The 26117-nt window shown below is 30.7% G+C and overlaps 1 protein-coding gene across 1 annotated transcript; it reads right to left on the bottom strand.

Moving 5' to 3' along the window:
• Window positions 1-1150: 1150 nt before the first annotated feature.
• On the bottom strand, window positions 1151-2125 carry LOTGIDRAFT_118397 (hypothetical protein; the record flags this gene model as incomplete). Its single annotated transcript, XM_009056627.1, has 1 exon — window positions 1151-2125. One exon carries the CDS (start codon window positions 2123-2125, stop codon window positions 1151-1153), a length of 975 nt encoding a protein of 324 aa, XP_009054875.1.
• Window positions 2126-26117: the final 23992 nt, after the last annotated feature.

Below are 26117 nucleotides of genomic sequence, written 5' to 3'. Positions count from 1 at the left end.
CAGATGCCTGTGGTTTATAAATTATATAATAATGATTATTCTATTATGCATAATGTATGATTGATGGTAATTATATTTCCATGACAAATGAATTCTTGGTTTCCAGATGTTGAAATAAGCATAAATATTTCAACTGTTTGACTGAGCTATTCTTTAAGAATTATTTGAGAAAAATACTTATCTAGAAATACGGCAAACAATTTCAAAAAATAAACAGAACCTTAGAAATTTTGGATTTCATGATGTAATGTAATGTAGATTACTTCCATGTGCTGAACATTAAAGTTGGGGTATATACTTGGTATGTTTTGAAAATCAAACTTGTTAATTCAGAAACAATATATTCCACTATAATATAAAATATCCAAAATAAATTAAGTGAAAAGCTAACTGTTTGTTGGCTAGTTGAATTGACTAAATTAAAACCTTACTTTGCTGCCAATTACTGATGTTTTAAGTAATTTCATAATAATATTTGCGATAAAATTGCTTTAGTTATCTTTCTTGGGCCAAACCTGACTGTTACCAACTCAGAACAAAATGTTATATAAACCTAAGCTGCCTATTGCTGTGTATATAAGTATATTATAAGGAATTGTGAATATTATACTTTCTAGCACCAAAACGAAACAAAACCACTAAAAATGACAAGTAAAATTATTAGAGAAATAAAACCCTGACTACTAGTACATTCTAAGTTAAATACTAAATTATCATAATACTCTGTTTTCATTGTTTATAGCACTTTTATAACAAAAACCACTTCAACTCTTATATTTCACTCATAGTTTGTTCAAGTTAATAATTCCCGTTTACACGAATCACAATGTGTCTTATTTAAGGTCATATGTGAGCCTTTTCTTTCAGAATTCACCACACAATCCAAAATTCCAAAAGATCTGACATAGACTTCCTTCACTGCAATCATAGATTATTGCCTTCTTTAGAGAGTCAAAAAGCATCACAAGTCCTAAAACGCACTGGCCTCAATAGAGCACTGAATGATTGTAAGAAATGTCAAAATTGGATTAATGTGAATTATATTTATATGTAACGCAAAATGTCAAACTTAATAACACAGAATCCATGAAAATATGTAATATGCCATGATTTATTTACATGAAAATACTGACTGAGTTACATCCCCTGATCAGGACCACGGAAACCTTCTATTTAACATTTTAAACAGTTTTTCGTTGTGAGGGCGGAAAAATTTATTAAACCTTTGTATAAGATTTGGATCAATATCTGGATGTCTCCGTCCTTTACTAGCACCTAAACACTTCTCCATCGTAGAATTCACACGCATACAATAAAATCCTCGAGTCGTATTAAAATACAGTTTATCATACGTTATTTCATGTGATAATCCAAGGAATTTTTCAATTTTACGGATTTCTGACACTGGATCAACTATTAAATTGTCTCCATCCACAATGTGAATTTGGTTACGCGGGAATATTTTTAACCACCGTGCAAAATTGTGATGATATACACTAATTTGTAAAGCTTTATATCTCATATTTAAATCTCCAGTCTCTGGATCCAGAGCCATTGTTTCAAATTTATCAGGCGTTTCATTTTTCATGAGTTTATTATAATATATCTGTGTATAGTCAGATATAACCCGTATTGTGGGATGACGTAATGACACTATTATTTTCATATCACTGTTTAAACGTTTAATTCGATACGGAACACCGTGTGATATAAAATATCTAGGAGTTTTCTCCAGTGTAATTTGGTTTGGAAGTGAATATGGCATACTCTTACGATACCATTCTAATCCTTGATTATAATTTTTATCATCGTCAAAAAAATGAACTTCATGATATGCTGATTGGATTCCAGTATGGAGATCTAAAAATTCCAATAACGCTCGAGTTCCACATTTCCTTACTCCGATGATTAAACATTTCGGAAACTGTTGTATAGCACCATCTGGATGAGGTCGTTCCACAATTTTGCCATTCTCCTCTAACAATTTACGAAATCCGCTACCAGCTATAACATTACTGACTGGTCGATTTCCGATTGTATCCCATAATGACTGATTACAATAAAATACTATACAGAAGAACACGGCTAACGGGACCAGACAACTCCATCGCTGCCCACGCCTCATATTGTGTACACAAGTCTGGTATTCTTCCTTCTCATTGCTTTCTCTTCTCTCAGAATCTACTAGAGTTTTACTTCCATCAGAGATATCTTCCCAACCAGACATCACTGGTTATATACATCTGAAATACAGAATAAAAATAGGGTCAAAAATTTGCATAAATATATAAGTTGTATAATTATTTCAGCTGATTTATATTCAATATACCTCTTAATTATGCACAAAAAACATTGGTCCATTATGTGCTTATTCATTTGACACTAAAACACTAAACTGATTTTATAAAAATACAAATTCTACAATAAATGAATATCTGACATAGGATTTGTCCAATTTCCTAAAAATTCACATTTCAAAAAAAGAATTTTAACATATCACAGGAATTTTATCTTGTTTTCTGTCCGAGCAGCAGATCATTAACATTTCATGATTAGAAAATGTGCATTATGACCTTCAGAACTAGTGATTACAAATCTCAAAACATGCCATAATTCAACAGGAAACACATCCTTGATACACTTGATATACAGCCTATAGTTTCCATACAATAATATATATTCCAATTTAATCATTATCAACAATTATTATATAATATTGACTTGATGATTAAAGCAATATTAATTCACTAAGATGTAAATACTGAATCTAAAAGTTTCAACCACACACCTAAACCAACATTAAAAAATATTTAACGGATAACATCAAATTATTCAATGTGCAAGTTAACAGAAAATGAATATATCTTTTTTGTCAGAAAGTTAAGCTTTTAAGTGAAAAAAATCCCATTAAATGTAACACATACTTAGAATTTGGTTTGCTCCTTTTTCTCGAATGTTTATTCCAAACTTTTCTTCAAAAAAGCCCTGTGAACTTTAGACTACCCTTTCCTCTACAGGCTTAAATACACTTCTTAAACTAGATACAAGTAACTATCAAATATAACATGTCTTTGAGAAGTGACCCCGACTGAACTGAAGGACCATTGACAAGTTTGACCACTAGTATCTAATGAATGATAACATGGACTGGTCAATCTCTTCACAAACTCTTACAGCTTTATACTGATATTACCTCAAGTGGACAAACTCGCCAGGTGCCCTGCACGTTGACAGGTCAATGTTTACAATTAGTGGGCATCCAATCAACAACTCAATAGGAGAGTTTCTAACACTGCCCTGTGGTCAAGAAATTAACACTACTCTGTGGTCAACAAATTAACACTGCCCTGTGGTCACTCATTAATTAAACAAAAGATAAGAGATGTAATTGTGTGGTAAGGTAAATAAAATATAAGGTAAAGATGAAGAGATTAATTGTTTCACTGTATCTATATAACCTAGGATTAATCAGAATTAATTAAATATTTAATGAGGTTGTCCCTCAATTAGTTTACAATAAACACAGTAGTTTATAAACAATGGAGGTCCACAATGGTTGATCAGATGACAACACTCACACAGTTAGAAAACAATGGTATATCAGAACAGTTGATAGGTATGTCAACTCTCTGAAAGGGATCCAATATACGATGATACCTTTACAATAATCAAGTATATTTAGAAAACAATAGTGGTCTATAAGGTGATGACTTAAGGATACTATAGAATAACTAGAAAACAATAAAGATGTTTAAATTATATTGTTTATAACTACTATCACTAGATAGTATATTCACAATACACAGGAAATCTCCTATAGTAATAACATTATCATCATTATATGTAATAATGGTCATAAAATGTCACTCCATTGCCATCTGACACTATAATAACTGATTTCACACGCCACTCCAAATAGATATGACCCTCCATGGATAGTGCTTTTGAGACTCATGATGCATCACTTGATGCAGTCGTGTGTCTTTGATTTGTCAAATTTGCCGCCATGTTGTGGAGTTCCTCTACCGAGTTAATTGCTATTACTAACACCTTGTGTATTCAACTCATTAAAATTGTATGAAACCAGAATCAAATACAAAACCTCAGTTATGTAAATTGTTAGAAAAACGGTTAACTTGTATAAAACTCTGCAGATAGGATTGCTACTGGAATTACAATAATCAAATCAAAATATTGCTGCAAATGAAACAAAAGTCATCTCAAGTTTTATATACTCTTAGAGTAAATGTGAAGAAAATTAGATAACTGCATCTAAAGACCTGGACACCTGATAGCCTTTTCATTCTGACTGATATACTTCTTCATATGAAATGTTCATTAACTGTTACCAATGGTATTGCCAAACTATTATTTTGGACTTCAAGTTTTGTATTGTGGTATTGTATTGGGACAAACTAAGTTTTTATATTCAAATTAATTTAAACATGTTAAGAATAATTGTCTGTATATAAATAATAATTATAAAAAATACTCAGGAAATATTAAAAACATAGTGAATACAGCTGGTGTTTTATACCAATCTGTCCAGGTGTATATTATTGATAATAATCTGGTATTTACACTAGGTTGTAATTAACACCAGACATATATTAATACTTTTTAGCAATTAACACTTTATATACCAATATCATACTGAACCTTTCTCATCCTATACATATATCAAAATCGCAGCCATATTTTTATAGGGTGATAAGATGCTAATTATGTGTCATGAGTGAACTCAAAGAAAACCATTCCAACTACTAACTGCTAAGGCTACCTAGCATCCGCTGGAAGCGAACATTAACTTGTCATCTACCAACCAACCAACTCAAAGAAAGGATTCGAGAAACATGACACTATAAAGTTAGTACTGTGGATTTAACTTTTGCTTGGTCGAACATTAATTTTTAGATTTGCAATTTGATGCATATCCGTAGGGAATGTAAATTTGTGGGCTCAAGCTTTTTCCAAACGCATTTATATATCATTTTGAAACTCATAAGGGGACAGAGTTCATGGAATGGCCAGAGCAGAACTTGATTATAATTGATCTACAATTCTACATAATCTGATAATTACAGTATTTTATTATAATCATTTAACCCATCTGCTCTATACAGATTTTGTGTTGTTTCTCAAAGCTTTGTCATTCAATATTGACTTTAATGCAATTAAAATATTCAGCTATACCGTTTTTTATTCACAATATCTTGATTGTTGAATAATTGAAATAAAGCATTCAATAGTATTGTTTGGAGCCTAATGGATTAGAACATTATCAGAAAATGTGATTCAACTTCCTCTTTGAAACTGAGATTAGACAGATAGAGCATTATTCAAATCAATATCATCTCATTAAAACTCAATTTTAAAGTTATTCAGTTGTCTAACAACTATCTGTATTTCACCTTTGTCTCTGATATTTCTCTATCACTTTTCACAATCAATTCTAATGTCACGTCCACATACAATTAGTCAAAATTGTTCTGTATCAGTTTTAGATTATCTCTTCTAGGTTAGCAATTTATTGACTGCAAGTTTGACTGCTAATATTATAAAATTATACATCATAACCAACAATCAGAAAGTCTAAACATCCACATTGTGAAAAGCGATACAGGTAGCTAAAGTTGAGATTTTATCAGCATTATAAAGCAAATATTTAGACAACTGTATCCCTCTAATCTTTGTTGAATAAAAAAACCGAAGAGAAAATAATATTGAAAAGAATAAATTAGTTATTGTTTCTAATGATTGACACATGTTCTCCTTCAATTATTCCTTATCAAAGTTTCAAGTATCCTAGACTTGTCAATACATCCGTTCTGACTCGTATTTACATTGATTTTACTTTCACCAACAGTCAACTTCTACTAAAATCTATTGTTACACTTCACAATGTGGCATTCTATTTCAGACTTGGCGTACTTTAAAACTAAATATAGAATACATTTCAATTGATAATATCAACATAAGTATATTTCAAATTTTAAAAACTTTAATATTTTTAATATTTGAACCAATATACAAATTTGAAAGGAAAAATTTTAAGCATATCTTTAGCTCATTCATTTGTAAGTTTGTTAATATTTACACACTCGAAATTTCAACCTTTTTCTCCAATAAAAGAAATGATTTTTGAATAGGACATGTGCCTATATTTTATGTCAAGACTGAATATATTGGCAGGATGGTTGGTTAAGAATACTAGGCCCATCTTTCTTGTGTTCAATAAATTAAAGTTTTATTTTCATACTGAGGAACTTGCTTTATATTAATAGACTGAAGACAAATCTTTTTGTTAAAACAAAAGCCAACTGGTTTAAATGTAACCATAGATATGCAAGTAGGTTAAAGGCATTGTAACATATAGATTTCTGAGTTGATAATATCAAAATAATTTTTCAACACAACTTTTAGTAAGCATTCCTGAAATGTTCAAGAAAATTATAGACATGTATATCACTTGTCCTATAGGTCATAATATTTCAAATGCAAAGAAATAACTTTTCAATATATTATCAAGAAAATGGGGGCCAAAAGACATTTTATACCAGCCTAGAATAAGTGGGGAGGATGTTAATTTAGCCAAGAGCAAGGTACAGTGAATAGAAATTGTTTTATTGTGTATTGTGAACTCAGCTACAAAAAAGATTAAAAAGGTTTAAATATGAAGGCAAGAAAACAATGGCTGACTTTCTCCTCCTTCTATTTGTTGATTTAAATTGTTTACTTTGATGCAAGATTTTCTAACCTGAAGATTTTTTCATTAAAAGAATAAATATAGCTATTGTATTGTGTGGCTTGAAGTTCAAGTTTAAATCAAATAAAAAATTGTAATGTTTGAGGACACACTTTAAACTTTCTGACACACAGAGTAGAGTTTGGTATTTTGATCATGTTATTGGGTTTATTTCCAGGTCTTTGACCGCTGAAGCTTGTATAATTTAACCAGTCAATGTGACCACATTCATATGCTTCCAAAATATTCTGAACATTTCACCCTTTTTACTATAATGTGACACTTATTGCTTTACTTTTCCATTCTGTTGTTAACTTCTTTTCCTATTTTTATCTTTATCCAATATAACCGGAACATGTAAGAACTGAGATCAACCAACAAATCAAGAACATTTAAATAAGTATCCTGGATTAGTCTAGTGGTTATAAAATCATACATATTGACCAAAACATAATGTACTGAAATGTTTCTTCCTATATTCTATATGCATTTGGCATGAAGATGGACATTACCATGCTGTGAGCAACACAGTGACACTATTTACCCCCAGTTACTAACTGTTGATCTATCTAGAGTGTCAACAACTTTTAATTTTAAGTCCTTTTTATTAAAACTCCTATCTGGAGGGTTTTCATTTATTTCCTTATATTCTTCTAATTTCATATATTTCTCATAATATATAGACAGATTTAAAGTTAATTTTATAATGATAATTTATTCTTTTTGAAAAAATTATCTTTGAATGTCAACACACTATTAATAAATCCCTCATTGATAAAAATAAAGAACCTCAAGGCCAATAAGATCAAAATCAATTTTTATAAAATGAAAAAGAAAAAGTTTAAATTCAAGACCAATGTAAAAAAGGGAAATGAGCCGTTGGCTATAGACATAAAGACAGTATTGATGATAAAGAAGATAGCAGCAAATCAATACTCAAAATTACAACTAAAAATAGACTTTCATTTTCAATAATTATATACACTTAAAGTTAGATTAACATAGATTAACTGACTAACATGATTTCGGTTTGGTGACCTTCTGTCATTTTCTGCCGTTAAAAATCAGACGATGATGTAAATGTTTACGTGGAACTTTGAGCATTTTTCCATTATCGTAGATACAGACCATGAGACTACAAACATATCTGCAACTGTAAAAGATATCTGTTACAAATTGTCATTTTCCTTTTAATAGTCTCATTTAAACAGCCTAATGCAGGAACTACACTCATTATTACAATAAAATACAGAACAATAGGTTGCCAAACTTCATTGAAATGAGAAACAGAATTTTCAATTTATCAATTTTTTTTTTGAAGTTTTTGTTGGTGCTTTTTATTTGATCCGATCCTTATCCCATTATGTCTTATTTCATGGTGTAAAGATCAGAGAAATAATAATATTGTTTTAAAACATAACATTCCACATGAAGTCAGACCTTTTCCAGCTTCACTGATCACAGCATTAATTGTTTTAAATTGATATAAAAATAACTCAGACTGTTAATAGAGATTTACTGATCAAAGAGACTGGGATAACATTCTACATCTGCAGTTCGTTACATTACAATTAATTTTTAATGTTATGATATATAAAAACTTACAAAAATAAAATAAATCTAATAGAGTTTTTAATGTCACTGTCCTTGAACTTTCTAGTTTACAGACATCTAACAATTTCACATTTTTTAAGCATAATATTCAAAAGGGGCATATGATATTCTGCTTGAGTTTCTTTACTTTAAAAAATAAAGATAGTGAAAAACTATCTCAACCTCCATTTTATAGATGGATGCATCCTTCCACATTGAAGAGGAAACATAATGATACAAACTTCACAAATTTCCATTCTGTCCCTAGACAATTTCTATAAAGATCATCTAATTTGTTTTTCGTTCCATTTGAGTAATGAAATAAATTCAATTAAATGTGATCATAATTAAATCTACAGATAGAGACGAGAGTTGAAGTGCTGGACAGTTAATGGCCTAAACTTGTTACAAACAATGTTGGTTTGACTTTGATGATTTGCTCCTCTGAAAGAATCTCTATCAACAACTTTCAGCCTTCAGTATAGTTGATAATTTTTCTTAAAAGCTTTCAAAAGCTTGTTAATGAATTTCTTTCAAAAGACAAAAAAGGGACATTCTGCAGAGTTTTTCAGGAATTGGGCATGGGAATATTGAATGGTTGAGAATAAACCAAGTAAAATTTAGGTCATATCATTGCTGGTAATGTTCTTTTAAAGGTCTTTGGTTCTGAAAAGATATGAGCCCATTTGTTGGGTTATCCACCTCATACAGACTGATATATTAACCAAGGCCATAGTGTGCTCTTTCAACAGTATATAAAATATGTAAAATTTTGATAAAGTTAGTCAGTTATCTGCCTATTTTATGTTATTCAACTCTTTGAAACCACTTAATAACCTGTGATAGTCCACTTTTATCATATTTCTCTTGAACAATACAGTTAAAGTTCCATGAACTGCCCTGGCTAATGTCAGAATAATCACCCTATTTACATAAAACTGATGACTTTACACTTTAAACCTTGGTAAATTTATGGTGTTCAAATTGGTGCAAAATGTCAACAAAAACATCAAGGAATTGTGTTTGTCTGATCTATTTTAATACTGTATATTATAAAACCATCTGTTGCTCTATTCTATTTCATCATTTTAAATTCCTGGGTTTAATGGCAGATATTAAAATTTATTACTTCATTATCTCAGCATAAATCTATAATACTGGGACATATTTCAAGAAAATTTAACTCCAGATGGTTTTATCATTCAGTTCCTTACATTGGTCAATTATTCATGTTTATTATACTGGTAGTTATAAGATTTAAAGAGTTTGGTCGCTTAAAAAATAAAATCAATTTCTAACCTCTGCTACATGGTTTGGAAAACTGGGAAATCAAGGGTGATCTGAGAAATCAGTGGATTAAAAAGGCATTTAAACAGCCTGTAATTTTCTTAAAAACAAGATATAATTGGCATACAAATATGAGAATTTCTTTATCCATTTTTGAATATTTGCAATAATCAAATAAATATTTACTGTCATGAAACTCAAAACCTGAACAGAAACACTAAATTTCATGGGTTAAAGATTTTAACATGAAATTCCTTTTTCTTTTCAGATAAACCAATTCTCCTTATACAATAATTTAATTTAGCTTGAAAGAACAAGGTTGTCTGCACTGCTAGAAGAAAGATTGCTGCAGTAATTTCTTTCAAAGTCGAACTTGTAGTTAAGTCAACTTTTTTAACAGTTACCAGTCCATTTGTCATTAAAACCATTTACCAAATTGCACATCCATTACGTCTGAACTTTCAAGTAAATTCAATTTCAGTGGTAGCACACCAGAAACACTTGTTAATCTAGTCTATATTACACATCTTTCACAGGGTATAGACTGGTCGTTCAAACATGATTTACTCAGTAAATAATGGAAAAGAGATAGGTATATGTAGCTTTTATTGATCTTTATTTTGTGTAAATATTATAGAATCCATGTACGTGTGCTTCAAGGTCAAAGACTTTGATTTAGGAGTACATTAGGCAAGAAAGTTTGAACTGAAATGTCTAACAGGGATCAAGATTGACGTTCCTAGATAAATCTTTCTTTACTTTCAACATAATCAAGTTCCTTTGAGTGGAAAATCTGATAGCATGTTGACCATGTAGCAGATACATTATCTTGTTTACAAGTTTTAAAAGAAGTGGTTTTATTATCATGATCATGCTGATGTGAGCTAGGTGCTCAATCATCAATCTCTGCAACTTAATGGCTTTGAAGAGGTCATTGCTCCATCAGTTAGGCAGTTAAAATTTCATGACATTATTTTTCATGTTTTATTGAGAAAATAGTCTAAAGGTTTTATGCACTATGCTAATTTTAACTTATTTCAGTTAAATTGGCAGGATTGTAATAATTTACATGTATCATATTGAAACCTATAAATACTGCAAGTTCCATGCTATATTCAAGACTTTAAATCTACACAGTGTCAGCTTAACATCATCAAATAGCACATACAAATCATGGGATTATCTAGCACAGTATAATCTACACAGTACATGTTTGATTACATTAATAGTGTACAATACCAACCACCTAATCAATGCCCGTTTTCTCTTATCATAACCAAGACAACTACTATCTGTTCTTCATGTCTCCATTAAATATCAACAACAACCAAGACATATGAGAATTTTATTCATGTCAGAAAGAGAGCCAACGAGAGCAAGTCAAATGTAAATCCTTCTCATTTATCACAATTGGATATTGTTGAAGGAAAATTATAAGCTACAAGCTAAGTAGGAACTATTATTGGGCGTGCCTCAGATAGAGATACCATACAGTTTGTTCAGTGCAATTTACTATGTTCCCACAATCCACTTGAAGAAAAACATTAACCATTTAGTGACAGATTGTATCCTCAAAGAAAAAGATGCAAATAAAACTTGAGTTTTCAGGATTGTATCATTTACCACAACAATCAAATTTGTATATGAGGTCACCCATATTCAGTATAATCCTTTAATCAGCAGCCACTAGAATTCTTAAAGCATGGACAGGTATCTGAAGTTTTCTAAATGTAAATACTACGACTAGTGATACTATTGCTCATAGTATTGAACGTCTACAGATCAACAAAGTAGGCTTCAATTTTGGAAATACAAAACTTTTGAGTCATAAAAGAACATGTTCATAACTTTGCAACATTTTTAATATATATTGTCAAGAAATACTTAAAAGAATTAAAAACCAGTTTTTCAACGTAATCGTCTATGTCTACGGATTACATTTGGGAAACTTCAGAAAACTTTGATTTATCTCTATATTCCATGAGAAATTTGTTTACTATGGAAGCACGATGAGGATATATTTACAGAACTTTATCATAGGCTTCTTGCAATTTTCTCGCTTTCTCATGGGCAAGAAGTCCCATCCCATCATCATAAAACAAAGCTATCAATGTTTAGCCATGAGATGAGATGAGATAGCCATCTGGTCATTAGAAATATTATTATTATTATTACACTGACCATGTACTGTTTATATTCAAAATAAATCTGTAATATCATTTACTTTACAACTTGACCACCCATTAACCAAATAACATTAACATATAGATCTTAGCTTTTATCCATGTTATTTTAGTATTACTATAGGTAGCTAAAGTGGAGAGAGAGGTCAATACCCCAGACAAGGAAAGATTTATGATTCCATAGCCAATGTTTTCTCCTCTTTGACCTTGTGAAAGATGTCTTGGACAATTTGTCAACAAAACCAAATCTTTCCTTAAATATTTCATATTTACTATCTATTAGTAGTATATATTACAACAGAAAGGCAAAAATGTTCAAAGGCTCCATGATATTTTAATTTCGAGAAAGGCCTGCAGGCAATTTTATGATTAAATCAACAAAGTAGGCTTCAATTTTGGAAATACAAAACTTTTGACTCATAAAAGAACATGTTCATAACTTTGCAACATTTTTAATTTATATTGTCAAGCAATACTTAAAAGAAATAAAAACCAGTTTTCCAACATAATCTTAAATATACTGTTATACAAAGAAATTCATGTACACTTTTTAACTACATATTTTGACATCATGTACTCACAGTTGGGGCATTTCAATTTATATTCCACTTAAAGTGCAAGTCACAAGAGAAAAAATTTCTCACACAAGTTTCGTGAACTCTCATGTTTATTTGTTAAAGAAATGACACTGCAAGATATTTGAGCCTAAATTTATATAATTCCAAGGGCAAGATAAAAAAAAAAAAAACCCAGTTCTACATCTAGTACAAAAGTGAAACAATTTATTATCATTGCCCTCCAAATAAACTGATTTCACTGAAAATTAAATAAAGTTGGAAACCTAAATTCGAAAGTGGTAATAGGTGTTTGAATGGTTAAAATCTTTCAGTATGATTGTGAGAAAATTAAGGTATATTTTAATATGGCTGGCCATATCTGGAGGTCTTCTTCGGCTGACATTCCCATGTTACAGAATAATACATCTCTTTCTTTGTCTTCTCGATCTCATTCCACATAAACACTGAAGAATGTACTCAAGAAAACTATTCATTTTCAGGTTTTTTATTTCATCTAAGAAATTGAAAGTAGAGAAATAATGTGACTACTGACATATCAACTGACACCTTCATTATCTATTCTACTTCTTCATTATCTGTTTTACTTCTTCATTATCTGTTATACAAGTATCTTATAGTCCGTATTACTACCTAATCATTACTAGAATTAATAGTCTCTAATCTTATTCTGACATACTTTAAACTTCTATTTTCTTCTTTATTCATTATCACACTGCCAGACTTCAATTTACAATCTGGCCGGATTTCAAGAAACAAAGTGATCTGATAATGATTTTACTCTTTATTTTATGTATTGCCTTTGACCAGAAATTGTGTAACATGTTGCAAATAAAGATATAATATTTGGTAATGACTTCAGTTATGGATCAATCATAAAAATCATCTAAATTTTTGCAAGAATAAATGTCAAAGGTCACAGTCAGTCTCAATATTTTTATTCGCATCATAATTTATTATCATAGGGGTAAATATGCTCAATAATTATTACAAGTTTTATATAGTCGAAGTACAAACAAACTCACGAGATATGCGAGACATTAATTTCAACAAATTGATATGGATATTTCCATAATCTGACTCATAGGCAATCAAAAAGCAATAGAATAGAGAAAACGACTTATGTAAAATCTCTACCAGTATCTCCTGTAATTTGCAGCCTTTCTTTACATGTGAGAAATTAGGCAAAAAACACTCTCCTTGAGTTTGTTTGCATTTCATCATCTGTTTGAAATTATTACTCCTCAGTGGCTTCCAACAGGAATCCTTTATCCAAATGACCATCAAAGTCAGTGAAGCAATGAAATCGTGAGTCATTCAGATTGATCAGGACAAGTTTAGATCACGTCTAATCTTCCATCAAGACAAATTTTCTTCCTAACTTTATCACCATTTCCCTCCATTTTCCTCGTTACTTTAGATTATTTTATCTTGTAAAATGTGCTTGGCATCTTGTTGTTTTAAGTCTAAGTTTTTTTTATACGCCTCCTTCAGAAATGTTATAAACGTAACATTAATGTGCCTCTTAAATGATGTAATGTGCGTTAGTTTTCAGATTTCTTGACAAAAAAAGATTTTAGATTTTAAAGAAAAAACTGACATATTAATATATACCCATCAAACAAGTAAGTTAGAAAACTACAAGCTTGCAATAATACAACAGTGAAAGACTTGCTTTAAGTTGTTGTTTTAAATATTCAAATTTTAATATTTAAATCAAAGTTTTTTTTAATAAAAATCCTTCAGGCCAATTTGACAAATGATAAATTTAAATGCACTAATATAATTTCAAATTAGTTTGAGTGATTGGCCCATGATATATTTTAGATAGTCTCAAAAAGTTGTCATGAATTTTGCTGAAATTAATCGAGTTGCAAGTTTCAAATGCCAAGAACTGAAATGAGGTATTGTACAATAATACACACACCATGATGCCAAATTTACTATTGATATAACAGTAGAATAGGTTGGTAAAGGTCATCTATTATTTATCATAAATATTAAATAAAACTTGTCAAAATATATAACTTTTCTTATGTATGATACACTGGTTATTTTGAAACCCTAGCCAAGAAAGAAAAATTAGAAAAGAATGCAATGGAATTCAGACGTGTTCTTCAAAACAAAACGGTGGATGAATACATCAATTATCGAATTAGATATGTGTTGTTCATAAAATAGACCATTCAGAAGCACCTGATGCCACTTCCACTTTACGACTGGGTCTAGGCGTACAAGGCTAAAAATATCAAATGGGTAAATCTAGTATCAAGCCTTTATTGCAAAATACAAAATTACAAATCAAAAGTAGTATTGTAAATGTAAGTAGATAATTTCAAAACATGTTGTTGAGAATTAGGAACAAAATATATGATTAAGCCAGAGTATGTCTATACTACCTTTTCACCTAAATGTGAAACACTGACATACCTTAGGTACCTTCATATCCCTTCAGGAAATCAGAAGCAAGCACCAAATGACCTTGGATGCCAGCACCCACAAACCTTCTCAATGAACCCAAACAATCTGCTGAGAATTATCAAGGTGGCCAGGTAGTGTATTTATTATTTTTTATTAATGATTTATTAACGATAAATTGTAATGTTGATATTCCACAGTTAATAATTGTATAGTTTGTATTGATATTGATATAAGGATCTAACGACAGTTTACTATGATAAAATAAGCCAGGTGTCAGTCTATATACTCTACACAGACAGCAAACATTTATCAAACTTTTCGCTTTATCAACTTCTAATACACCATATCATTCAAGGTATTCATGGTGTCAGAAACCCCAGGTCAATGCTAATTAGTACACACACAGAGTTAATTATTGTACACAATCTTAGACTGCTCTCAGAGTTCAGTTGAGTTAAATCAACAGAACACTCCTAACATCAGTTCAGTCAATAATTTCTCAACCCTTACTTGAAAGCACAAAGAGGTTTATCTAAGTCAGCATAATTTTGGTTGCAATTTTCAAGAAGATTTTTTGTATACAAGGTGATCAACTGCTCTGGTCCATTTCCTCCTCCAGAACTACAACTGAGCTTTACACATTATTTTAAAGCACACACAAAGATATTATAAAATTTCAAGCAAAAACATTTTGTGCTAAACACAATGAGATCATTTGTTTCTGAAGTTAAGACACCCAGAGGAATACGTCAGTTGATCAGTACATGGACAATAACGTGTCCGTTTAATAATTGGTAAAGTTGACACAGTGTCGCATACTGGCATTGTCTTGTTTGACAATTGGAAACGAGGTGTGTTGTTTCACAAGGCACAATTGTAAAGTTTCAAACATTAACTAACAAGACGAGTAAACAACAAACAAACATTTAGACGATGATCTGCTGTCATCGAGAACTGTTGAAAACAAACAATAAACCATGTCTGATGCTGTATAAATACTTTCACTACACAGCATCCATTGTTTCAACAAGTGCCAATTGATAACGTGTGCCTCTCTTAGCTTTTCCAGACAAATATTGACACCTAGCTTTGCTTACAGTCTAGCAGACGACAGTTGAAGCTTTGTCAAGCGTAGCATTAATCAATCAGATAAATACTGGTAAGAAATATGAAGAGTGTTTTGACCAAACTCTAAACCTTAGGTCTCCATCTTGGCTAAAAGTACAGAACTATTTTTAATCTTGGCAAACAATGAGACAGACACAGTATTGATTGTATTACAAGACAAAATAAGTACTAACACCGAAATTGACTTCCTTCATATTAAATGATATGTATTGCAAAACTAACTTTTACCCACTACACATGATGTAATTATGCTACTAAATTTCTCGATTCATGCTGGTTAGCCTGATAAGAAACGGTATGTTTCTAGTCTTACTGGTGTTTCAGTTTGGATTCAGATACTAACAGTCAGTTTTGACATTATAATGTAGGAATTGAGGTACAATAAAGAGCATGAAATCAAGGACTCATAAGGGCGAGACATATAGATTTTTTAATGTTTAAACTTTAATGGAAACAGTAGCATAAAAGCATAAAGCAGTTAAGTTTGAATTTGTGGCAAATAATACCTTTTGGAGTGACAAATAGTGACTGCCATAAAGTAAACACCATTAAGGTTTAAATTAAGAACAGATTGTTTATGTGAATGAATTAAACAGCTGAGAGTTGAAAATTGCCCTGGGCTTCAAATCAGAATATAAATTACATCATTATCTGTGGTCTACTAGTGTTTATAATCATTATTATCTCAATCAAATACTTTTTCTTGTTGCTTAGCAACAAATTTTTAGGAAATTTATCCACATTTCTCTGCAAGGGATCATGTAATTGCTGTAAATTATTTTTTGCAACCCAGATTTTCCACACTATTTATCGTTCTTAGACTTTGCCTTGAGGTCTGACGATTTATAATGAAATAGCAGTGAACTTTGATAATAACTTAATATCTTGCCAGAAGACTACATGTAATATCACAGTTAGAGAAAATATCAATAGATTAAAAAACAAAGTCATTATTATCTTCTTTATATAGACATCAAGTGTTAAAGGAAATGCCAAGTCGCTAATTATCAGATTACAAGACAAGAAGTAGATCAACAACAATGAGTTTGAGAAGGTTAAATCTAAGCTTTTTCTAAGGAATCAGAACAACATTTTTTCAAGGTGCTTTTTACAGGATGAATATCATCATCATGAGAAATTACGATACATTATAGAAGTATATATCTTCGTTTACAGTTTAGATACAAAATTAAGGTTTTAGATACAAATTTATCAACAAAACATTTCATTAAGCTTTGAACAATCTTATGTTGATGTAATGGTAATCTGGAAGGTTCAGCATCACCGTCTCAATAATGACACCTACCACAGTATCATAGTAAGTTGACCTCCAGGTTTTGTCCTCTCCAAGATTCTGAAAGCTGTATCTATGTTAGAATTGAGTTCAGTATATAAAATTTAAGTGACCATAATAACAGTTTGGTCAAAGTGTATCAAGTACCTGTTAGTGAGTTTTTAAGGAGGCTTCACATTACACTGTTGCCTTGTTGTGACCTTGTATTGAAATATATATTTATATATATGTAAAAGACCCAAGTCAATTTTGTTAAACAAGACGTTGCCTAACAAGACACTCCCCTAATACATTTTCAGTATAACAAGGGAGGTCACCAATCTACGTCAAATCATACCAAAAATCTGATTTGTACACACAAAATTTAATAAAATTCTGACATAAACTGTCACCTCTATCGCGCTCACAAGCCAACAAATTTTGATGCATTTTTACTAAGTCAAAGGCAATAACTCAAATTCTGTTGATTGAAAAACTTGCCAAATTCAAACATTCATTTAAATCGAATGAAAACTGTAGTCTCTATTGCTTTCACAAACAAATTGTGGAAGGACGGATAGGGGCGATGAAAATATATGACCCCATTATAATGTGGGCGTATAAAGAAAATTAATCATTGTAAAACTTTTTTCTTTTTAATAGAGATTTATTAGGAATACAGTATTAACAATATTATCACTGTTTTTAAAGCCAAGCAGAGACTAAACAAAGTTCTAAAATGGCAACTTGCTTTCTGAAATATCATGAATGAAGGTTTCAGAGAAACAAGTAATATGTTTTCAGTAACTTTACACTTGGTGCTCATAATATACTTGTTAGTTTGCATGAAGTTTTCACCATATTGTCTCCATTTTTAAATGAACAAGGAAACTAATAAAAATCTTCAGTCTAGTGAGCATTAATATTTTTTTCTTAAACAATGTATTTCTAACAGTAATTTCAAAAACCTTACCTTAACAGATATTACGTAATCATTATTATCAGTTAACGGAAATCAATCACATGATTAAATTTGAACAGTGTATTGATGTGTGACAGATTGAAACATAATACATCCTTGTGATATAATACACCCTTATCATCACACCTCTCAAGTTATTTCTGTAAAGGAGTTACTATTTCTAGTCATTATGACATATTACTATTAGATTGTCATTATCTATGGAAACTAGGACGGGAAGTATTAAGGTGAAACACCCACCACATGAATGAGTGGATTTGATTTGAATGATTTGTGACAATCTGTATTGTATTGCAGTTTAAAGGCCATTTGTCAATACATTTTATTCTTATTTCAGTATGCAAAAATCTCATATTTTGCCCATAAAATAAATCTGGTTTATAAAAAATGTGTAAAGTTGTTCCTTTAGTTATACAATATTTTTTGACCCAGAATATTCTTACAATCACCTTGTTTTCATGCTATTTCTGTTAAGGTTATACTCTGAATATAAAAGGTTTTTTTTATCACTTCAAACAAATGCAAATAATTACCAAACAGCGCTAAATGTTTGCCTGATTTGAAAAGATATCTGGAAATAATTGATGTCACAGCTACTGCATATTAATAGCAAGCTTACCCCTGATAAATCTCAACAAGATGCCAAGAGCATTTTTTATTCAATCTAATTCATTTAATTTCACCTTGAGTTTAAGCCCAAGTTTTATATTACATTCAAATTTCAGTGACATTACATCTGAAATCTTAAAAAATGCCTAACACCAAAATAGCTTATCTAAACTTAATATATCTTATACTGTTTTTCTCTTATATTTGTAATCTTGACTAGTACTTGTAAAGGGAGTAAGTTTCTCTTACTCTAAGTGTACGTCAAATTGCTATGCAATGATATTAATAATAAGGCCTATTATCTTGAATTATATTGACATTTTGGGAATAACACGAATACATCAAATAATTTATACACTTACAACTTCACATAAAAGGATTTGAATGTAGTTAAAATATATTTTTAAGAATATCTATCTTTAACATATGTACAATTACACAAGTTTCAACTTTAGAAAGTCATAAATTTCATGCCTTGAAAATAAATATAGGTAGACTAAAGATAGACTATAATATAAGATCTCTTGAACATGTGAATAATATGTAGTTTTCACACATGGAAAATAAATCTTGAGATGTTTTGTACATGTATAAATTTTTATTGAATCAGTCTATTTCTAGAATAACTTTAAGTACAATTCATTACATAGAATCTGAAGTCTTGTAATTCATGGCTTAAAAATAAACAATATAAGTTAGGTTGACTCTGTGAATCTCAGGAGTATGTCCTGCCGTGTGACTTACATCCATCCACAATAATACTTGTAGTGGTTTTTGTAATATAATAAAGTTTTGATGTTGTGGCTATCTCGAAGCCTCATGGATATTAAAAGAAGCTTTAGAAATGGTGTTGTCTTATACAGTTATTTTAATAATTTCAGGAACCACAAACAATTCAAATGAGGCAACTAGAAGTTACACTTAGATACAAGTAAATGCTAGAAAACTTCTTGCAACTCCATTGACACTCTTTAAGAAAGATACATGTGAATCCTTATCTATTGTCCATTAATGAATCAAACTGCACCATTAAGATAAATTCTGTATGGGAACAAACAACTTAAATTTAACAATGATATCCATATCTGTCAGCAATTAGTTTCATATCCCATTTTGTACATAAACACAAAATCTTGTTCTGAAAATATATTTTTGTTCTAAATTTGATTATTCCGAAACTGTGAAGCCAATTAAGATAGAAGAGTATCTTTAACCAACCCAGATGTTGTATATCAATATCATGAAACTAATGTTGATTAAATCTAGGTATTAATTAATATTAACCAGGCATAAATAAAGACATCAAAATAATTACCTATCATAGTTATATATATCATTAATTCACAAAAAAAATAACTCTTATGTAACAATTTTTCTCAGATTTTTGGCAATTTTACAATTTATAAAAATACATTTCCCTTGTATCTTTAGTTTTTTGTTGATTATATTCATGCCAGAAATAAGTAACAAATAAAAGTCTTAGTTAATGAATTTAGTGCAAAATTTTCATATTTTTATAAGGTTCAAACCACACTGGTGGTCCTAGAATGCCTTTACAACTTATTTTGCAGTAGAAATGTACACTATCTGCACCTAAATCCCCTGGACTGGTATATGACATGACTATTTGCTTTAATTTAAGAACATAACATACTTTCATGAAACTTTTTAAGGATGTACAATAGATGAATAGTGATCTCAATCATAACTGCATATCTGTATAATTCAATCTCACCATTATTTAAAGTGCTTCAAAATTGTTAAAATTCAGGAACATTTTATGGTTTATCTGGTGCAATACAGACAGTACAATTATTTCTCTAGACAGAATAAAGTACAATGTAACTGAATAAGTTTAGAACAACCCAGCTGTCAGTCAACATGCAAGGTGAACATTGAGTATTATCAGTAGAGCACTTGAATTCTCCATTAAGAAGAACCTTTAAGAACACCCTGACATTAAGGAGAATTGTTTAAGATAGACACAACAAGAATACTCTTCAAACTCAACAGTACCTTGAATTAAAAGATAAAATGCTTTTGTTTGATGAACTTTAGTTCATCATTACTCTAGACTGTTTTAGGATGTACCTGTTGCAAATCTTGCTTAAATCTTACATGACGATTTTGAACTCTATTGAGCCTATTTAACACAGGCAATACCATGCTGTGTTCAATGGGAGAACTTTTGTGATAACCGTGGAAATGGCCAACACTTTATAATCTATGATTGTCACAGGAACTTCAAGGCAACAATATTAACATATGAATATTCAAACATGCCCCATCCTCTGATGGTAATATTTTAGTGTACTTACCAAGTATTGAAACAATTACTTCAAATTTTGGTATATTTTGCTAGTTTGAACAATGGAAAAATTATTCATAATGTAATTATCAGATACAATTCAATTAAATGGAGCATGCCAGTGATTAAAATATCGTAATAGATATAATAGATGCACCATGTTGGCTCTAATTATCATAGAGTTTTAAATATAATGTGGCTATGTGAATAAATTATTACCAATTATATCCCAATTTATTATTGTATTATAATAGCACTGTTTTTAATATCTATATTCAAATTTATTCATTAGTTTTAACATGTGCAGTAATAGACTAATAAATAGAGTAGAAATACTACTATTACAACATGGAAACTGCAATGAATGTTTGACACCTTAATGTTAATTCAGGAAATACAGTGTTATATCAGAGTGTAGGAACAATTTCTTCGGGTTTTAATTGTCAGCTGATGAAGGATTTTCAGTCATTAGTCCTCAATATAATGCCTCAATTTTGTTTTCTTTCTGAATGACATGCATGTTTGCATATTCTGTTCCGCCATTCTTCATAACAAAGAAAAAGAAAACAATGTATTCTTAATTACTAAACACACCTGATGCCACTTCATGTAATTGCTATTGCCATGCTTCCATTCTGTATCACTGCATGTATTTAATTTACCAGCTACTTTCAGATCCTCTGTTATTCAATAATAATTTCCTCATCTCACACACCAGAAGTTTTTGAGAGCAATTCATGTAATTACCACTTCATCTCCTGTGTTTTTAGATGTAATAAATAATATATGTGCAGCTGTTAAAAACAGATTGTATTTTCACAGTACTTGTATTTCTGTCAATTTCAAATTATACCAGATATTCTAACTAGTGAATACATGCAAGTTCAACTGGTACTGTTTCAAGAATAGGACTGTATCACATTCATTTGGCATCATTGACCCAGTTGTATTGTCTGTTAAATAGGAATCTGTCAAGAGACTTTATTATGGACCTGCTGGTACAGCGGATTCTTGGAACCCAACAAACTTGAATACAATTGATTACAATTTTCCTTTTACAAATAAAGGCTTGTGGGATTACTCGACAGGAAGTTTAAATGTCTGATAGTTTTGTTGGTTAGGATCACACCATGATATGTCTCCTACCATTGCCACTGGTCCAAAGTTTCTAGTAGCATGACTGTGGGTTGTAGCTACCAACCTTTTTGCAGTATCCCAAATATTTATTATGAATTTGGCACTTCTCAGACAAAAAATTGCAAGACATCTTCTGCCCCTTCATTGTTCTAGAAACATGGTACTGTTCTGAAGGTAAATCCTTCCTTCGACGATTGGAATATTCTATAAATTCTTTAAGTAAGAAATGTAGTTTCAACAAGAGATTCCACTGACAGTTGTTGTTCAGAAAGTAGGTTAAGTTGAAAGGTGAAATAACAAGAGAAATATACACTGGACTCTGGCTAGGTGTCTAGATTGTATTATCTCTATATATACTAATATTACTCTAGACAAATATCACATGTAGTCAGATATTACTGGAATTACTGGAATTCCAGGTTAAATGGCACTATATTTTACATTGAAACTTAATCTATCTGGATCATACCTACTACAAATTGTAGGAAATTTAAATCTAATGCTTACACTTTTGAATGAATTTTGAATCTAGATTATTTAGTGAACAATTTTGCAAGTAATGGAACAGAAAAGTTCCTTGATGGAATATCATGTCATGAATTCTAGGCACATAAGCTATAAGTTCTAGTAACCATAGAAATAAGTTTGGTAGTAACATCCATGTTTATACATTACATAATCGGTTCAATAGTCTGTTCCTCATGTTTAGAGCTATTTGTAAAAGATTGGTTTTAGTCCAAGAAGCTAAGTTGGAGTTCTGGTAAGTTTCTGTGGATTATTAGAGGTAGGAAGGTAGATAGAATGGTAAGTAAGAATAGTGTTGGTACTATAACCAAGGTGTGTATTGTTATTGTTGGAGTGAATACTATTATTTTAACATCATCTTTCTAGTCAGAGTCTTTAATCTATCAATCTTTCTATTGTTTACTCATAGCCTGGGTATACCATTCATAATACTTATAATAACAAGGTTATGATGTTTCACTGTAAACCTATATTCATATAGGATCAGTGATGGCACCAGTAGGGTTGGGTAGTACATGTTAGAAGGCACCAAATCAATATTATTTTTCAAAAATTTTCTTGTGGCGAACTATTTCAAATGCTTAGTTTGTTCCACACAGCCATCACATTTTGAATCTCAACCTTGACAGTTATTCCCCTTTAAGTAGGTAGATGACAAGTTAACGTTCGTTTCCAGCAGATACTGATATCGCAAACTAGGTATTTGTTGGTAGTCGTGGTAGTTTGTAGTTGAATTGGATGATGCTGCGTTGTTGGTTTGGTTGTTCCCCTTTAAGTCAGTCTGCCCCTTATTTGTACCCCCAGTCTTGAAAGGCTGGCGTCATCACTGTACAGGATAAATACTTATGTCATTAAATTGAATCATCAATGTACCTTCTCACATTATGTTCAACAGTAGTGCCAATAGCAGTTGTGCCTGCTCTGGTTCTCAATATTTGGCTCTATCTCAACTGACCTAGACCCAGAATGCATTTTCTAACCGTGAAGGGGTTCATACTTTTGTTTTTGTCATTAAATTGAATCATTGGTAGACCTCTAGAGTTTGTGTTTAACAGGAGTGCCAGGAAGAGTTTTAGCTTCCCTGGTGTAAAATTTGGCAAGAGTGGTAAATGACTCCACTGAAAGTACATGTATGATTAAAGCAGATTTGTTCACTAGAAACAATATTTTATAAATGAGAGTAAATAATTAATATAAGAATATATGCTTAATCAAAACAATCATAAATCAATTTCTTCATATAAGTTAATTTCTCAAATGCTCTCAGTCATCATTTTGTTGATCATATTGGTCTTTATTTGAAAAATTCGGTAAATTCTTCAAATTAAAGTATTGACAAGAAAATATTACTAATTCTGTACCTAATCATTTAATCTGCTGTATAAAATATATAATTTTTGTTTAAAACTCTGTTCAAACTTATTTATTTCTCAAATCAAATCCTGTCATTCAAAACTATTCTCATGCTAATGTACATGAACATGATAAATCATGTTTTTTGAAACTTGTTTGATACAGGTGTCAATGTTTGATCTAATGCACATTTGCATTTGAATTAAATTCTTACAACTTCATTGATACAATGTACAAAGTGCAACATAATATCGATATTACAGTAACACATATACCACACAGAGGAAGGAAACTGAACGTGTATTCTCAGAATTGGTATTCACTAAAGCTCCACCTGCTCACCATTTCTCTACGAGCAAAAAAACCATAGATTTTCTTTTATGTGATAGATATACCATCCAATTTAGAAATTTGTTCAAATGGTCCTAATATAGTAAAAACCATGAAACTAATTTTCAACCTTGTAATAAATACAACTGACAATCTGATAACTATGAAGCAGAGAAATAAAGAAATCTGGCTAACGTAAGGTGATTATTTCAAGAAGATCTGATTCTAAACACTTACAGCATTAAGATATTAAAATTCCTAGCAGTGATTGACATGTGTCTGCAGACTAGAATTATTCTGATCTTTATTCCTGATAATGTCTGATATGTGATATATCTGTAACCTATAACAGGAATGTCAGAAATGCAGGAACCAATTCATGCAGTACAATTTACATTACATTTATATCCTCGAATACAAAAACAACCTTATTTTCAGATAGTGTTTAAATTTTTCATGCGAACTGAAAGACCATTTTCGTTGAATACATATCTATCTCTTCTGTTGTATCTTATGAACTGCAGTAAAGACATTAATCTGGCTATAAAACAGAAATTATGGATGAACATGATCAAAGCTGAAAAAGAATATGCAAGCAATAGTATTCTCTGGCATGCCACATATTCCCATGCAACAGTACAGAAAAAAGCATCATAGCATTGTGTAGTAAATCTAAACCACTCTACCAAATTGGTCAAATCAAAACTTCATTAAGCACCAGAACTGTAGAATATTGAAGAATCTTAGCAATTCAAACAGTCACTGTGTGATATAATCTTTTTGAATCATGGTACATCTAGTAAAAATTTCCCCTTTATCTGTGACCAAGAGCTATCTGTTTAATGTCATGAAATTTACCACTATAGCACAGTAAGGAAAACTCATTATCTGCTGTAATGGCAATTTAACAGCTTAAGACTGGTTCCATGAGAGTCCTGAGTTAAACATTACAAATCTGTTATGAACAGTAAGTGATAGGTAGATTTCTCTAGAGAATTGAGTTCATCCTAAGAGGCTCTGTTTACACTGATTCCATTTTGAGGAATAATTGTTCAGATTCTAAATGATACAACAGTTAAAATATCTGGATGCAGGTTAACATAATGATAAAACTGTAAACACAACTGTTCATCATTGACCTCTAATGAATAAAACACAACTGTTCATCATTGACCTCTAATAAATGTAAACATAACTGTTCATCATTGACGTCTAATGAATGTAAACACAACTGTTCATCATTGACCTCTAATGAATGTAAACACAACTGTTCATCATTGACCTCTAATGAATGTGACCATAACTGTTCATCAATGGCCTCTAATAAATGTAAACAACTATTCATCATTGACCTCTAATAAATATAAATGCATCTCTTCACATATTGTATGAATCTATGAAAGTGTTTATTAGTTAAATGTAATTTGCAACATCAGTTAGAGGCAGAAATGGATCAGTATCAGAAGCTATTAAAGACATCATTACAAAGATGTGTATAGAGCCTAAGAGAAAACAAGCAAGATTGATTGAGGTGTCAATATAATGTAGGTTTTCTCTTTGAAGTTCATCTATTACACTTTTTTAACTGATTAAAATACAATTCAAAGGAAATTTAAATACACTTCAAACCATAGTCATTACTGATCTTTTAAAAAGAAGAGTTCTAAT

The sequence above is a fragment of the Lottia gigantea genome (genome assembly GCF_000327385.1).
Source record: "Lottia gigantea unplaced genomic scaffold LOTGIsca_28, whole genome shotgun sequence".
In the NCBI taxonomy this organism is placed as follows: Eukaryota; Metazoa; Mollusca; class Gastropoda; family Lottiidae; genus Lottia; species Lottia gigantea.
This window is presented reverse-complemented; position numbering and strand designations above follow the sequence as displayed.